The 18,236-nt window shown below is 49.0% G+C and overlaps 1 protein-coding gene across 1 annotated transcript in view; it reads left to right on the top strand.

The window, feature by feature from the left end:
* The window catches only part of LOC117867698 (myeloperoxidase-like), a 62,905-nt gene extending 46,650 nt beyond the window's left edge, over positions 1-16,255 (top strand). The window contains 5 exon segments of the mRNA XM_034752918.1: positions 1,551-1,803; positions 7,424-7,594; positions 10,676-10,913; positions 13,508-13,725; positions 15,745-16,255. Of these exon segments, the coding sequence (XP_034608809.1) occupies positions 1,551-1,803; positions 7,424-7,594; positions 10,676-10,913; positions 13,508-13,715 (870 nt within the window). The 3' untranslated portion in view covers positions 13,716-13,725; positions 15,745-16,255.
* Positions 16,256-18,236: the final 1,981 nt, after the last annotated feature.

The raw sequence follows: 18,236 nt of genomic DNA, 5'->3' as shown, positions 1-18,236 counted from the left end.
GGAGGCATGTAGGTACGTATAGCAGTCAGTAGGTTTCCGGTATAGGGTGGTGTTTATGTGACCATCACTTATTTGTACTGTAGTGTCCAGGAAGTGGATCTCTTGTGTGGACTGGTCCAGGCTGAAGTTGATGGTGGGGTGGAAATTGCTGAAGTCCAGGTGGAATTCTTCAAGGGCCTCCTTTCCGTGGGTCCATATGATGAAGATGTCATCAATGTAGCGCAAGTAGAGGAGGGGCACTAGGGGACGAGAGCTGAGGAAGCGTTGTTCTAAGTCAGCCATAAAAATGTTGGCATACTGTGGGGCCATGCGGGTACCCATAGCAGTGCCACTGACTTGAAGGTATAAGTTGTCCCCAAATCTGAAGTGGTTGTGGGTGAGGACAAAGTCACAAAGCTCAGCCACCAGGCTTGCTGTGGCCTCATCAGGGATACTGTTCCTGACAGCTTGTAGTCCATCCTCATGTGGAATATTGGTATAAAGTGCTTCTACATCCATGGTGGCCAGGATGGTGTTTTCAGGAAGAACGTCAATGCACTGTAGTTTCCTCAGGAAGTCGGTGGTGTCTCGAAGATAGCTGGGAGTGCTGGTAGCATAGGGTCTGAGGAGAGTGTCCAAATAGCCAGATAATCCTGCTGTCAGAGTACCAATGCCTGAGATGATGGGGCGTCCAGGGTTTCCGGGTTTATGGATCTTGGGTAGCAGATAGAATACCCCTGGTCGGGGTTCTGAGGGTGTGTCCATGTAGATTTGTTCCCGTACTGTAGCTGGGAGTTTCTTGAGCAGATGGTGTAGTTTCTTTTGGTATTCCTCAGTAGGATCAGAGGATAGTGGCCTGTAGAATGTGGTCTTGGAGAGTTGCCTGGCAGCCTCCTGTTCATAATCTGACCTGTTCATTATGACTACAGCACCTCCTTTGTCAGCCCCTTTGATGATAATGTCAGAGTTGTTTCTGAGGCTGTGGATGGCATTGCGTTCTGTACGGCTGAGGTTATGGGACAAGTGATGTTGTTTGTCCACAATTTCAGCCTGTGCACGTCTGCGGAAACACTCTATGTAGAGGTCCAGTCTGTCATTTCGACCATCAGGAGGAGTCCACGCAGAGTTCCTCTTCTTGTAGTGTTGGTAGGAAGGTTCCTGTGGGTCAGTGCACTGTTCAGTGGTGCGTTGAAAATATTCCTTGAGTCGGAGATTCTATTGGAATAGAAAGTATTTAATTATCACTGTAAGCTATGAATACATCCTCCTGCTCCTTCCAAAACACAGAACAGAAATATTTATTGAAGACTTCTGCCTCTTCTGCATCATTACGGACAATTTTGCCATCCACACCTAGTAACAGAACAAAGCCATTTGCTAGAATTGTTTTTGTGCCTCATATATTTAAAATTTCCTTCTTGTTGTCTTTAACTCTCCTGGCTGTTTCATTGATGTTTTGCATTTTGACACAGAATTTTTGACCAATCCTATTGGTCATGTTAGAAAGTGATCGTTTTTTCCTTTAGAAAGAGCGTATATGAGCTTCTAACTCAGTCTGCATTCCCTTCCAGGTAATAACATACAGAGACTACTTGCCACTTCTGCTTGGAGATGAGACTGAGAAGGAAATACCATGCTACACGGGCTATGATGAGTCTGTGGATCCCACCGTGGCAAATGTATTCTCCTTGGCTTTTCGGTTTGGTCATGGTGCAGTACAGCCTTTTGTGACCCGTTTAGATGATCATTTCGAACCTTTGGGTCCAAATTTCCGGGTCCCTCTTCACCTCACATTCAGTGCTTCCTGGAGGGTTGTAATGGAAGGTAAGCCTGCAGTCCTGCTTTGCCAGCAAGGCAGAGATTCAGCAATGTACTTAAGCGCATGAATCAGAACCTAAAGCTCGTTACATCTGATCATTTGTTTCTAGGCATCAGGAAATGTTTTCAGTTAATAAATCATTTCCTCAATTCCAGCAAATAAACAGTTTTCATCAGAGGTAATTATCTGGCCATAGGGATATTTATTATAGACTCTTATAGTCTTGGGTCTGCAAGACCTTCTTCTTTGATAAGAGGTTTTCCAGAACAACATTTACGATCGCCCGCCCCACACCTTCCACAGCTGGAGTTTCTCATATGCAGGGTGAAGGGAGATGAGCCAAAGACTCTGTGAAGTCCAATAGGGACCTCACAGTGCTAATCTAATTAACCTGGAAGGTACTAAGTTACTATGGTGATGGGCATGAGCGGAGGGTATCAGAGGCCAGAGGAGGCTGAGCCTCCACAAACAACCCGGTGTGGCAATGCTCATGCTCCACCCTGAGGCCCCTTCCTGCTTCTCCCTCTTCCCCCATGGCCCAGTCTGGGCCTGGGGTGGGTCGGCCTGCGGCCCGGGACTCGGAGCAGCTGGGGCTGGTGCTTGGGCTGCTAGGTGCTGGGGCTGCCCACCTGATGCTCCAGGGCACAGGGGCGCAGGGGCCGTGCCACCCACATGGCGCTTTGGGGCACTGGGGGCCACATTGGGGGCCACCTGGCCAGGGCTCCAGGGTGCTAGGGGCCACGCTAGGGCCAAACTCCCAGCGCTCTGGGGCTGGGGGCGCTCAGATGACCCGGGGCTGGGAGGACTGCTGCCGGTGGCCACAGTGGGGACTCAAGGCTCCAGCAGGGAGGGGGTGGGGGAAGGGCAGGGCAAGGGGCTAGCCTCCCCAAATGGGTGGTTCACGCATCACCCATGGTGATGGGTAATGGCAGAAAACTCTAAAATGGACAAACAGTGGACCAATCTAAACATGGCACCACAAATAACCAGTGCAAGCTTGAGCTGCGTGTACAGATGGAACAGCTCAGGGAACAAGAGGGTAACAGGCCCTGTTCGGTTGTGGCTACACTTGAAATGCTGCATTCAGCTCTGGGCACCAGAAGAAAACAAACAAACAGAAGGACGTTAAAAAAGAGCAACAAAAACCACTCTAGGACTCTAGTATGCAGCGTTGTTATCAAGGCTTTGGAGCGGAGCCCGGAGCTGGAGCGCGGAGCAGCTCTGGAGCAGTGGAGCTACAGGTTTTTGCCTAGAGCTGGAGCGGAGCCGGAGCACAGCTCCAAAGCCCTGGTTGTTATAGTCATTTCGGTCCCAGGATATTAGCAAGACACGGTGGGGGAGGGAATATCTTTTATTTGATCAACTTCTGTTGGTGAGAGAGACAAGGTTTTGAGTACACTACCTGAAGAAGAGCTCTGTGCAGCTCGAAAGCTTGTCTTTCTCACCAACAGAAGTTTGTCCAATAAAAAATATTACATCACCCAGCTTGTCTCTCTAGGACTCTAGGAAAGATTTTAAAAGCTGCCAGTAACTTTCACTGTATTGAGTAAATGAAACCTTGCAATGCCACTTAAACTATGAAATTATTTGCAAAAACTAGCAGTGGGCATCAGCAACGAACTTTGCTGATAATTGTATCTTTAAAGACCTGGAACCTGAGCGGAGGCTGAATTGTGTCTCACTTCTGCTGCAGGGCTAGTTTAATCTTCTATCTGAATGTTCTGCCTCTCATCAGTGTAGATATAATTCCCAGTTACAATTCAATATAACTTTTAATAACTGTTCTATTAATTCTAATAAGCCACCATTTTTAAATGGTGCTTTTGGTGATAGCCCTTTATAAAACGTATTCAATGTACTGTTTTCATATTAAATATGCCTTTAATCAGGCACTTTCCAACCATGACCTCCAAAGGTGGGAATTATCTCCATTTTACAGCTCCAGAGACTGAGATGCAGAGGCCTAGGGCCAGATTTTCAAAGGTCTTTAGATATCTAAAGATGCAGCTAGCAGCTAGTGGAGTTTCCCAGAGCACCTACATGCCTATTGAGAAAATCCCATTGGACTCCTATCTGTGTCTTTAGATGGCACCTAGCTACCTTTAGGAATCTGGCCCCTAGTAAAGGATGTAGCAGTCAGGATTAGCACCTGGCCGGGACTGTGCTCTGACTACTCTGTGGTAGTTTTCAGTTTTTATTTTTATCTAGGGATTTATCAACGTTTCTTACAAAAACTAAAATAGAGGTGAAAATCAGTGCAAGAAATGAATTTCCCAGTTTTCTGGGTAAATACCAGGGTTAATGTTGGACGTGAGGACAGAAAAAAAAAAAAAGCAACAAACAGAGAAAAGTAAGAGTATTGAAAGTAAAAGCAATTTAAAAGTTATTTCATGAACTGTACATTAACAGATGCACTTGCCTATGTGTATCTTCCACTACATTGTGTTCCTTTGACGGCCAGCCCTGCATTTACATGACTGATTTACTAACACAGACATACGTACCTAATGTAATGGATTGGATTTTCTTAACATAATCAGAGTTTTCAGGTCCATGAGTTGTGACAATCAGTAAAAACCAAATAATAGCTTTTGAAAAAGCCAGGAATTTTTTAATGAAAATCAGAAGAAACTGAAAACAAAGTGCCTTATCTAGATTATGAACAAATATATCAAACAGTGTCCCCCCCAAGCTTTTAGCATTCTGCTATATTTTAAAAATACCCAATTCTATAGCTCCTTTCACTCACGGTTAGTGGTGACACTTTCATTTTATATGTATTTCATGCTGATTGGATATATATACAATGGGACAGAGTGCAGCCACTTTAGAACTGACTGCCCTACCTCTCGACTTACTATGAACTGAAGATTAAACCAAATTAGCCAAGGTATGACATGGGTGAACTCACCACTTGTGAAGAAGTAAACAGTCATTGGAGCAAGGGCTTGAACATGGCTCTTTCATGTGATAGATACAGGCCCTAGCCACCAGGTTATAGAGTCAACATCTCTAGCTCTGTGTCTGGCCCAATGAATTGTTTAATACCAAGTGGAACAGCTTCGACAGGAGTGACTGGGACACCCCCACCCTTAGGTTAACCAATAGCCTGGCAGCTAGGGCTCTTACCTGGGATGTAGGAGAGCTGAGTTCAAGTCCTTGTGCCAAATCAAGCCGAGGAGGGATTTGGAAACAGCTCTTCCCCACTCCAGCTGCCTCGCCTGCCTACTGGGGAGCATGCACTTCAGCCAGTCTAGTTCCCACTCTCCTTATTGCTGACTGTCTTCTGCACAGGACCCAAATGGGACCAAGCCTGGTAGGGGAACACCTCGCTGATAAATCCTGCTGGGACTTAGGTGTGCGCTAGGGTGCTGAGCAGCTCGGTGGCATCAGGATTTCGGAGGCTCTGGGCATGCCCAGTGGGGGAAATGTCGGCAGCTATGGAATTGAGGTGTCTACAGAGTTAGGCAGCAGTAGAGCAGGGGTTTAAGGATCTCGGTGCTGCCTAAATGTTGCATTCAGACTTATGGCCTGGAAATTAGGGGCCTAAATCCCTTAGTGGGTCTAGCCTGAGTCACCGCTATAGACTCAGCATGATAAGAACGGTGTAGCTTTTTAGAAATTAAACATCAGCTTATGACCAACAGCCCTGACCTCAAAATATCCTGAATATCAAAATCGCATTACTAGCAGCCCACATCACCCACAAGCAAATGGAGAGGCTGAGAGAGCTCTAGGCAGACAGCCAAGAAAATCCATTCCTTGCCCTTCCGAGTTGCAGATCAACACCAGTCACGACTGCTGGATATAGTCCAGCCCACATCCTGATGGGAAGACAACTCAGAACTACTGCTCCAGCTTTGGAAAAGAGCCTGTTTCCGAAGTGGCCAGATATGAAGAGAATAGACAGATCAGATACAAAGGCTAAAAGAGCTTATGGACACTTTTAGGAGAGACATCACACAGAGAGCTGCCAGGTCTAGAACCTGAGGACCATGTTCATATCAAACTGGGAACAGTATAATACAGCTTAGCATGGCATGACATCACCGACAGACGGATTGTTCAGTGTGTTTCAGGAGCTGTTATTAGAGTAATAGCATAAAACTAAGAAAAGGAAAATTTAAGCTGATTACCAGGAAAACATTCTTGAGAGTATGGAATTCAACGCTGGCCAACTCTTCCGAGGGAAGCCAGGGGATTACAAAACCATTGGGGAGGACATTTTAAAACTAGACAGAACAAAAGGAACTGTAAAACAAAGCCCTTCTTGATGAGGAGGGCCTGGCATGCATCGCCTACATGTAGAGCTTGGTGAACGTTTTCATTTGAAAGGTGTTTTTTTCAATCAATGGGGGCTTTTTGGTCAAAATAAAAATTTCCACAGAAAATACCCACTTATAACAACATTTTTGAATGGTTGTTGTTGAAAACCTGAAAACCAAAACATTTCAGTTGAAAAATCAGGTATTTTTCACTTTTTTGCCACTGTTGGTCCCAAAATTTTGATTTTCAAATTTTTGATGAAAACCTGAAAACCTTTTTGGTGAAGAAGGGGAACCACCCACCAGCACGGAAGGGGTTGAAGAAGCCTTTGGGCCCAACTAACCTCTGCCCATTATGCCTGCAGCCAATGCCAGGCCTATAGGGGAGAGACAAGGAGGGAGCCTGGTTCAGTTCAGGGCTGACTGGTGTAGAGGCAGGAACTACCAGAAGGGACAGAAAGCAAGCCCTGGCTCCACAGCCAAGGGGAGACTGCAAAGGAACCCCCAGAATCAGAGAGAACTGACTGAGTGGATCCCCGAGATACGGTGGGGCTTGCCCTCACTAGTTCGTGGTTGCCCTGCCTGAAGGAGCCTGGGATTGCAGCGAGGTGCTGCCCCAGACCCAAGAGGGAACCCTACAGGAAGCATGCTGTCTGGAAGATTGGACTAGAGGGGCCATGCCCCAAACTGAACCTACTGGTAGGAAGTAGCCCAGGACAGTGGATTCTGACTCCCTGCTGGGAGGGACACCAACCCCTCTGTATGCACAGGACCCCGGGCTGGGACATGGTGGAGAGGGAGGTCCTGGGTCCTCCTACCCACCCCCAGACTTAAAAGTGGAGCTCAGCAGGGGGCCGAGAGTCAGGAGATCTAACCACTAGGCCGCCCAAGCCTCTGTTATACTTTTGAAGACAAATTTCAATGACATTTTTCCCAGGAACAAAACACACATTGCCCAGCCAGCTCTACCTGCAAGGCCTTTCCCAGCTCCTGTTTTGTTGCTGTGAGGTAAAAACACAAAGATCAATATTTCCTGAAGGAGAAACCTTCCCGGTTCTTCCTATGCAGTTTGTTTACTAAAACTGCTTGGCTTCCTTTGAGCAGCTGATGTTGTTTTCAGCCAACAGGCCTCTGCGTCTACAGACATGCTTAAAAACTACTCTGATTCTTTAGGGGGAACATGGTGCATACTGTTAGCTAGGAATGACCTCCCCAACCATCAGAGTGGGAAGGATCTCAGGTGACCCCTGAGGAGCAAAGGGAGCATTGGGGCTAACCTTCTGTTGCACAAAATGTAGCCTACTAGGTAGAATCTATAACTGACTGTTCTGTTTCTTTCTGGACTTGACCTTCATTGCAGGTGGCATTGACCCGCTTCTCCGTGGTATGCTGGTTGTCCGTGCGAAACTAATGAAACAGGATCAAATGGTGGTTGAGGAGCTCCAGGAGCGGCTTTTTGAACAGTTACAAGTAATTGGACTGGATCTACCAGCCTTAAACCTGCAACGTGGAAGAGATCATGGTCTTCCAGGTAAGTATGCATAAGACTGCATCCCTTTCTGCTTTGTTTGCAGTCACTTCCACAATGTGATTTTTCCAGACAGCCGAGGAAGGACAGACCCTGCCCTGAGGAGCTAAGGATGGGTGGACAGACAGATGTCAAGGAGAAAAACAATTCTGTATTGATTATCAACATTCACCAAAAGGCTTTTAAGGGGGATTTAAATATGGATAGTGTGGGGCCTTTTGGATGAGGGTGGGGAGTCCATGCATGGGGAGGAGGGATGTGGGGGAGGAGGCTGGAGGTGATTGGCTGTCAGAGAGCATGACAAATGGGCAGATGGGGAGTAGAGGCAGAGTAGAGGAGATGGGGATAATGCAACATTTGGAAAGGAAAGATAACCAGGGAGGGGCAGAACTGAACAGAGACTTGGAGGTGGCGGCCAGAGGCTTAAATCTGATGTCAGAGCTGATGGGAGCCAGGGGAGGGACGTGATCAGATGGATGGAGAAGGAAGGTGGCTCTATCGCTGGATTCTGGATGGGCCAGAGGGAAAGGGAGCGTCCGGGTGGCCAGCGGGAGGCAGGTGCAGCAGTCAGGACCTGGACTAGAGATCTGGTGTGGGAATGGAAAGAAAAGACGGGATCTTGGAGACACTGAGGAGGAAGCAGCAGAGTTTGGAAATGGCTGGGATGGGCAGCAAAGGTGAGGGCGGAATCAGAAATAGCCCCCACGGTGCAGGCCTGAGTGACAGGGGCTGGGGGCTATCGATCGTGGTGGAGAAGAGGGAAGGTTGGGAGGGAAGGGAAGGTGTTTGGGTTTGGCCGTGTTCAGGGTAAGATGATGCAGGACACCCGAAGGGAGATGTCTGAGAGCCAGGCCAAGAGGTGGGATTGGATGGTAGGAGACAGGCCAGGCATGGAGAGAGCTGTGTGAGCCATTAGCATGCAGATGAGAGCTGCGGCCTGTGAGGCTGTCCAAGGAGCGAATGGAGATGAGCAAAGGGCAGAGCCCTGGAAACCCCTGAGAGGAACGGGGGGCACCCCATCGAACGGGACACCGAGTCAGAGGGGTAGGAGAGGACAGTGCCTCAGCACCCAACAAGGAGAAGATGTCCAGGAGATTTTCTGGTGTAATTGTCTCAAACTCTGACAAAGATTTGTGGGTCATGGTGGACAATCAGCTGAACGTGAGATCCCCGTGCAATGCCGTGGCCAAAAGAGTTAATGAGATCCTGGGAGGCATAAACAGGGGAATCTTGAATAGGAACAGAGAGGTTATTTTACCTCTGTATGTGGCACTGGTGAGACCGCTGCTGGAATAATGTGTACAGTGCTGGTGCCCACAATTCAAGAAGAATGTTGATAAGCTGGAGAAAGTTCAGAGAAGAGCCATAAGAATGATCGAAGGATTGGAAAACACACCTGATAGTGAGAGAGTCAAGGAGCTCAATCTATTTAGCTTGACGCTGAGAAGGTTAATGATTGACTTGTAAGTCTGTAAGTACCACATGGGGAACAGAAATTTGATAATGGGCTCTTTAAATGGGCAAACAGAGGTAGATTTTTCCCAGCAGGAATAGTATCTGGACTTCACTTTTTGGTAGAAATTGCTCAAACTTTCAAAAACAAAACAATGTCCTTTGGCAGATTCTGAACCTCGGATTATTATTGTTATTTGTTTGACCATAGAACCTAGGAGCCCAAGTAATGGACCAGGACCTCACTGTGGTAGGCCCTGTACAAACACAAAACAAAAAGACAGAACAAGAATCTAAGTATACGATGAGACAATAGATGGCTGCAGACGTACCTCCGGGGAAGCACAAGGAAACAGCGAGACAATATTGATCAGCACGACAGGCAGTGGGTCTCAGCACAGCAGCAGCCTACCTGTTGGCAAGCTTTTGTAGGCATCACTCACAGGAGAGTTTGAAGGCGGATAATGAGGTAGCTTTGAGCATGTTGACAGGGAGCTCCTCCCATGTGCAAGGGACAGCATGAGAGAAAACTCGAAGATGCTTGTTTGAAAATTTAACAAGTGGGCGGGCAATGGAGGCTGCCATTGGCCAGTCAGGTAGGAACTGACACCTAGATGGTGCATGAGAGATGATAGGCAGGGTGAGACCTTGATGATAGCCGTAAATGGTCTTGAAAGTGAATACAAGCAGCTTGTGTTTGATGCATTGGAGGAGTGGGAGACAGTGGAGGGATCTAAAGAGGAATGACATGGTTAAAGCAATGGGCTAGGAAAATTACCTTTGCAGAAGTATTCTGGATTGTTATGAGTGGAGCAAGATTGCATTTGTGAAGGCCCGAGAAGAGACTGCTGCAGTAATTGAGATGCAAGATGAGGAGCGCTTGGCCGAGAGCTGTAGCTGTGTGGATGGACAGGAACGGCCGTATCTTAGCGATGTTTTACAGAAAGACTCAGCAAGATTTAGACCTAGCCAGGCTGTGAGGACCAAGTTGAAGATGGTGTCCAGGTTACCGGCCTGAATGGAGGGTTTGATTTTCACCCAGCCTTTACTCCCCTGCATCTTGCAGAGCTTGGTTCTGGTGCACTGGAGCAAGGGGTGCTACACGTCTGCTTACATCCCCCAGCCCTCAGAGTAACGGGGCTGGGACACCAGGAGGAGTCACTGCCTCCTGCACTGGTCTTGGGGGCATCCAGCGAGACGTTGGCCCTGAACAAGGACTTTGTCTTATGGACACAGTCTAGCTCATGGAAAAGCCAGCCCCTCCCCCGGTGACACTTCAGAAAGTTACAAGCATCTGAAAACAGGGATTGACAATAGGTCCTGTGCTGCATTCCTCATGGATACATTCACTCCCAGTCCCACATAGTTATCAAGTTAGTAGGACACTGAACTTTCCAACTCAGCTTTAACTCCCCCTCCCATTTGTGAAGACAGAACTTTGTTAATTCAGTGTCTGATTCTAGATGACACATCAACAACTGCTGAAATATTTTTTAAAATCCTGGACAAGGCAAATGTTACTAGTGGGCAATGGCAAAGCGGGCTGCGCGTGGAGAATGGACTACAATGGGGAGATGCTAGCACAGGTGGGAGGGAGATGGCGGGATTGACTGTTCTGCTCTGGTTCTGCAGGGTATAACGCCTGGAGGCAATTCTGTGGGCTCTCACAGCCTCGCAACTTAGCTGAACTCTCTGAAGTGCTGAGAAATCCTGAGCTGGCCAGGAAGTTCATGGACCTGTACGGGACACCAGACAATATCGACATCTGGATTGGGGCTATGGCGGAGCCGTTTGTTCCCAATGGCAGAGTGGGACCTCTCCTGGCTTGCATCATTGGATCTCAGTTCAGGAAATTGCGAGATGGGGACAGGTAGGCTGACTGGAAAGTGAATCTCCACTTCCATTTTATTTACAAAGGAACAATTGGCAGTTGGTGTCATGTGCTGTTCCAGTCCCTCACCGATGGGCTTGCTTGGTGTTCCGAGCACCACAGCCCAATACCGGAGTTTCATTCACAGTTATTAAAGGGGCACCCCTGTGGGAAGGGCAGTTGATTAACCCCTACGTGGCCAGACAGCTCCACTCACTGGTGCATGGATGGTCTGTAGAGGGCTCTGAAGAAAGGTGAAACACCCCCTTAAATCTCTTTTAAAGGTGGTAATTTCTGGGGTCATTTATCCTGTGTGTATGAATCCGGCCTGCTTCACACCAACATGAAAAGGCAAACACTCTGTCAATTTTAATTTCTGTTTCATATATTGCCACTTTTAAAACATTTCTTAGAAATGCAGGTTTAATTTGACAGTTAACGTTGCAACAGAGTTTTCCTTTTAACAATGATGTTACCACCATTCTCCCATAATTTATGCCCTGCAAAAACACTACATTAAGAAAAGTTATGCAGTTTGCAAAGTCGAGCACTCAGAAGCACTCAGAAATGCCAGAAATAAGGCTGCCTGCGATCTGAATTCGGCACCCTTGTGCGTGTGCATTTTGACACAGTCTTTTTAATGACACAATTGTGTGTTGTCAGGGTTCTGGGAAAAACACCACAGGACGGACAGTGCTCCAGGAATGAGGCAGCTGTTCAATATTTCGTTTTATCCCTATTGTTCAGCGGGTGGCCCCTGCCGTGTTCACCTCACATCATCCAAACCTTGCACTGAATACAGAATTAGTCACTTCTTCACGGGCAGTTCCAGGGCACTTACCATAGTACCACCAATGTATCTTCACAACACCTCAGGGAGGTAGGAAGGTGTTGTGGGCCCCATTTGACAGATGGGCGCAGAGCTAGTAACTCCGTAACTTACAGGCGTTTGTTCCTCCTGCTAAATTTCACATCCAAGCCACAAACCCTTGGGAGCACTAGAGCTCATCAAAGAAATGGCAGGAAAAATTGGCTAATGTGGGCAACACTACCTCTTTCCCTCACCCTGTTCTCAAGAGGAGCCAAACCGTTTTTGCTGAAACACAGCAGAAAAATCCAGCCTGAGGCAGAGACCAAGCCTGGTGAATCTCAGCCTGCAGGGTTCAGAGCTGGCAAAGTAACAAGTGATAAACCAGAGGGACCTGAGCTGGGCCAGCTTCCTCCCCTCCCTCCCTCGTCCCCTCTGCCACAGGCTTGATGGTGGGGGGATAAGTTATTGTCTCCCCGCCTGAGAGTTGGGGGGGGGAAGTGTCCCATTTCCCCCTCCCCTCAGATGACCCTTATACTAGCACGTCTAGCACTGCAGAGAGACGGGGTCCCAAAAAGGCCCCCAGTATAGGGTTGCCAACTTTCTAATTCCAGAAAGCCAAACACCCTTGCCCCACCCCTTCCCCAAGGCCCCACCCCTGCTCACTGCATCCCCCTCCCTCTGTCGCTTGCTCTCCCCCATCCTCAGGCATGTGCTCATTTTCACTGCAAGGCCCAAGCAGGCCCCAGGAGAAGGCCAGGAGCTGCAACAGTTTGAATGGCCAAACAGCAGCAGCAGTGGATCTGTGAGTTAGTGGCCTAGCAGCAGCAGATGGTCCAGCAGATGGCTACAGTACTACGGCCATGTACTCCAGCAGAACCAGTGAACCCCACCCCAGCTGCAATTGCCCCTGCTGTCAGACTCGCCAAGGTGGGACCTGGTGATGATCCTGAGGCCTTTGAAACCTTTGAGGAGGTGGCCATGGTAGCCAGCTCACTATTCTAGCCAATTTATTCCAGGGTTCTCAACCATTGCAGATCCTTTTACCCAGGTTTTCCCACTCCACCGCATGCCCCGTCCATCCTGCCTTAAAGTCTGAAGCACCTCGACTACACAAGCAGGGAGCAGGAAGTCAGGTCCCCCAACCACTAGGTCGACTGGCCCCCCAAGCTCCCTCTTACAACAAAGAACTGGGCAGCTGCCTCGTTCATACAGCACCGGGCATTGAGTGAGCCAGGGGTCGTTTGTGGACTAAACAGTATGTGATCATTCAATTAAGGTCTCGATCACAGCCCATACATACAAGAGGGGAGAGTTAAGATTGTGCCGGCAGCCTTAATTCAGGGTTTTCCTAGATGTTAAGGCCAGAAGGGACCATGGTGATAATAGTCTGAGCTCCTGCACAGCCCAGCCCAGAGACCATCTGTGATTCCCGCAGAAGCTTTTTAGCCCGTGACTTTGCAATCTAAAATTCGTTTCATTTTCAGTAGAACTCTTCTCTAGAAATCTTGAAGGCATTTTGGCTATAGGAGATTTATTAACATTAAAATACACTTTTTTTAAACTACCAGCTGAAATTGTGGCCCCACTGCAGCTGGTGGGAGTTTTGCTGCTGCCTACAACGAGTCCCCGATGTCCCACACCACCACTTGTATTTCCGTTTCACAGGCAAGGCCACTTTTCATAGCAATGGAGACAAAACAAATCATGACCCCCCACGACTAAATTCATTCCCAAGAAGGATAAACACGGGCTGTAACACTGCCGCTTTTCTGCTTCTTTGTAGATTCTGGTGGGAGAATCCCGGGGTTTTCACTCCACAGCAGCGCCGGGCCCTGAGCAGAAGTTCATTGTCACGGGTTCTCTGTGATAACACTCGCATTAGAGAGGTGCCCAGGGACGCGTTCAAGGTCAACCGCTATCCTGAGGACTTTGTGAACTGCAGAATGATCGACAGTATTGAGTTGTCACCTTGGAGACAACGCAGTAACTAGGGAGTGGAAGGTACAGAATGGACCCCGTGCCCAGAGAAACACACACAACTGGGCCCATGTGGAGGCTTCTCCTCCCCAGCATTCCCTGGCCTTTCCCCCCCAGATCAACCCAAATCCCCAAACAAACTCACTCTTCCAGCCACCCTTCCTCCAACAGATCCTTCCTCCCAATCCCCCACCTTGATCTTCCCATCTGCCCCAGAGGCTCCCGCTTGTCTTCACTATAACATGAGGGCATGTTAGCACTGCTTGGTGGAGTTGTGTTAACTCGAGACCATTGCTCCTTGTTCTGTCATCTGCCACCACTGAGAATAGCCGAGCTCCATCCCCTTTGGAACCCCCCGTCAGGTAGTTGAAGGCTGCTATGAAATCCCCCCTCATTCTTCTCTTCTGGAGACTAAATAACCCCAGTTCCCTCAGCCTCTCCTCGTAAGTCATGTGCTCCAGCCCCTTGATCATTTTCATTGAGCCAGTCCAACAATTGGATCAATGTCTAGTTCCCCTGGGCTACTTCCCACCGTGTCTTCCAGTGGCACAATCTCTGGATTTCCCGGGTCTCTGACCTGTAAAGTTCCCAGCGATTCGGACATCTCCTGGGTGTCCATGAGTAGCTGAGTATCCGTCCAGATCCTGTTGGGCTTGGCCTCCATGGTCTCGGGCTCCAGCTCCAGCAGCTCCCGGGTGGGAACCTGCAAGCGTGTGTCCTCCTCCTCAGCAGTCAGCCCTGACTGAGCTGGGCTGCCCCCTTATACAAGTACTCCAGTTGAAGCATGCCCAGCAGGGGCCAGGGGATGTGGCTTCCTTGGCCCACAGTGTGGGGTTAACCCCTCCTTGTCCAGTGTGGGACAAGTGCACCCTGTCACAGAAACCTGAAAGGTGGTGGTGTTTCCTGGTGGTATAAAGGAGAGCAGAGCTGGGTATCACCTCTGTACTGCTGACACTTCAGCCCTCACCGTCTCACTTGGTCTCCCAATTGCCTCATGTGGTGCTGAACTGAGCCTTGCCCGTCTGCATGGTGGCAGAAGAGCTGTCAGCTTAATCTTTCCCTTAATTTCAGCCCATTGCTCCTACCTGTGCCCCATTCATAGAGGTGTAAGGACAGACGAGACCCTCCTCACCCTCTAGGGTGACCTCCTGCATAGCACAGGCCAGAGACCATTACCCAACCAGTCCTGTACTGACACCAAGACATTGTGATTGAGCTGCAGCATAACTTTTAGAAAGAGACACCCAAACTGGATTGAAAGCTGGAGTCGTTCATAGCCTTTAAGGGCAGGAGGGATCCTTGATCATCTCGTCTGACCCCCATATAGCACAGGACACTAAATTACACTCAGTAATCCCTATATTGAGCCTAATCACTTGGGTTAAATTAAAGCATTTCAGTCCCCAGGAGCTGAGCGCTCCAGGGACCGGGAGAAAGCAAGGTGCCAGTGAGATGGACATTCCATCCTACCCTTTGGTAATCTGCTCCAGTAGTTGATCACCCTCACTGTTAACCATTAGAGTTTATTGCCAGTTTGAATTTGTCTGGCTTCATCTGCCAGCCACTGGGCCTTGAATGCCTTTGTCCAGTAGATTAAAGGGCCCCTAACATCAGATTGAAAAGAAGCTGGATGATGCAATCGTGTTTTACAGGGCCCTTTTATTCCAACAGTAACTAGGCAGATGTGAAACTACACCTGCTAAAGAGAAATTTCTTTAAATCTGCAGAACCAGAGAATTTGCATCCTAGAGTTCCAAAAGAATTGGCCAAGAAGCATTCTGAGCCATTGATCTTAATTTTTAACAATATTAGAAAGAATGGGAAAGTCCCAGAGGACTGGGGGGAAAGCCAATATTCTGCCAATATTCTAAAAAGGTGAATGGGATGACCTGGGTAATTACCGGTGCTGAATGTTCAACACCAAAAACTGCTTCACTCAGAGACAGAATACACAATATTTCGGGAAATTTCATGTCCACGACAATCCCAGCCACCCAGGAGCCTTCTCTGCTTTATTAACCCCTTGCCCATTTCACCCCACAGAACAAGCATCCAGTGACTCCGTCTGATGGAAGTTGAGATTTCCCTGGAGGGCTGGATTGAGGATGCTGCTGGCAAAGACTCTTCGCTACTTTCAGTCTAACCCACTACTGACACTTGCTGGCTGGAAGGCACGGCCTCGCTCTGTGACTGGCTGGAAGGCACGGCCTACCTGCCGTCATTTTGCCTGTGTTTGTGTAGATTTTCTTCCATTTGGAAAAACTTCCAACGCTGTCATTAGCTTGCAAGTGGCCATTGCTAAAAGAACTAGGATTAGCTGATAACACTAGCTAAAAACGTCCAGACTGAATTGAAGCCCACGAGTGCAGATTTACAAGTTAGTGATTGTAGGCTGCCTACTGGTGCCTAGTTTTGTGATTCTTCCATTTCTTTATCATACAGATCATTGATTCTCTTTCTGGTTTCTCTGAATGGTGAAAGGGCAAGTTGTACACATTTAAGATATTATCTCAATAAAGCCGGATTTATGCAAAAGTGTATTCAGGTACCATCACCTCCCATTTCTGAGTCTTGTCAGTATATTGGAACAAATACACTGTTAACCAAATAGCACTACCTCTATATACGTCTCTATAGAGAGACTATATACGTCTCTAGCACCCCTCAGAGAAAGGGTGGCCGCTGCTCCTGTCTCAGAGTCCAGGGCACCGCCCCACAGCTGTTTTGTTCAAGGCGTCAGCCCCCTTTTGTGAAAGCAGAAAGTCAGACTATGCTTTTTGTGGGCTGCAGAAACATGCTGAGACCTTGGGGAAGCCAAAGAAAGAGAAACGACCTGGCACTTCTCCTTTCTGAGGGAGCCTAGGTGGACAAGGCTCTCAAACCTTTCCCCTGGTCTGCAATCCCTGCTGCCAGGGGCCAAAGGGCTCTGCGCTGCACTCCTGCTCCTTCAGAGGCCCCCCTGCACTGAGCAGGGATCCTCCCTTTTAGGGACCCCCCATCTCCAGGCTTGACAGGCCTCACAGGTCAGCAGGTTGAGGCTGACCGGAGTTCTTTAACTCTTCTCGGACTGGGGTGGGGATCAGCCTCACCGCACTCCCCTAAAAACGAAGCTGATGGATGGGGCAAGATCAGCACCTCTGGATAAGATTGCCTGACACTTTCCATTAGAAACTTTTGTTTTCAGTTGCCAAACTGTAAGGTCTGAAATTTTCCACACTTGCCACAGGTCAATTTTCTGGAAAGTTTGAGCAAAATTGCTCAGCCGTTTTTGAGCAGGTGGTAAGTGAACACCAGGTGGTTGGTTTTGTTTTAAAAAACAAACTTTCCAAGCCATTTTGTAAAGGCCCTCTGCTCTGTTAGGGGAATGGACGTGGAAGTTGGAATTTACAAAGTCCTAGAGTGAGAGCGATGCCTTTCCCCAGGAAAGTCATTCAGGTGAGCAAAACCACCATTCGCACATGCTCCATATTGGTGAGTGAGAGATCTCAAAGAGAATTGTTAACAGGGAATTATCAATGACTGAGGTTATTAGTGGGGTCCTGCAAGGATCAGCTCTTGGCTAAAGGCATCCTATACTTTTGCCAATGAATTGGCATCTATAAAACAGTAAAGGCGAACATCTATGCCATGCTGTGACGGGGTGGGAGAGACCCCATCCAGTGCGGGGCAAGTGCTCCCCGTCTCTCTTAGGGTGTAGAGGTTGGGGCGTACGTAACTAACCTATGTCTATGCCTCCTTAGCACGAGTCAATATACTTCTTAGCAGGGCAATGAAGCCTAATGGCCAAATTCAATTTACTCGCCCCTAATAGCTGGGCAGTGTGGCCCAATAGCCGGAGTCAGTAGATTTGCACCAGTTGTCAGGGCAGTAAGGCCTAGCAGCTACAGTCAGTAAATTCGCCCCGGTGAGGCAGGGCAGTGCAGCCCAGTGTAGGGTGACCAGCGGGGAGGGGGAGGGGAGCGGTGCTTGCCGGTGAGAGCAGCACACACCACAGAGCTTCGAGCCCACCCTCCTGCCTAGGAGCTGGACCTGCTGGCTGCTTCCGGGGTGCAGCACGGAGCCAGGACAGGCAGGCAGCCGGCCTTAGCCCCGCTGACCGGGAGCCGCATAAGACAAGCCAGTGCCCCAGCCCTAAGCCCCAACCGCTTGCCTCTGCCCTGAGCCCCCCCCAACCCCCACCCCAGAGCCCTCACCCCAGAGCCCTCACCCCACTGTACCTCAACCCCCTGCCCCAGCCCAGAGCTCCCTCCCACACCCTGAATCCCTCATTCCCAGCCTTACTCCAGAGCCCTCACCCCCTCCTGTACCCCAACCCCCTGCATCAACCCACAGTCCCCTCTTGCACCCCAAACCCCTCATCCCCAGCTGGATCCCTCACCCCCTCCCACACCTCAACTACCTGCCCCAGCCCAGAGCCCCCCACACACACCCTGAACCCCTCATTTATGGCCCCACCCTAGAGCCCTCACCCCCAGTAAGAGCCTTCACCCCCTCCCACACCCCAAACCCCTGCCCACACCCTGAACCCCTCATCC

Source organism: Trachemys scripta, chromosome 18, assembly GCF_013100865.1.
Source record: "Trachemys scripta elegans isolate TJP31775 chromosome 18, CAS_Tse_1.0, whole genome shotgun sequence".
NCBI lineage: Eukaryota > Metazoa > Chordata > Testudines > Emydidae > Trachemys > Trachemys scripta.
The sequence above is the reverse complement of the archived record's forward strand: the minus strand, read 5'-3'. Positions and strand labels throughout refer to the sequence as shown.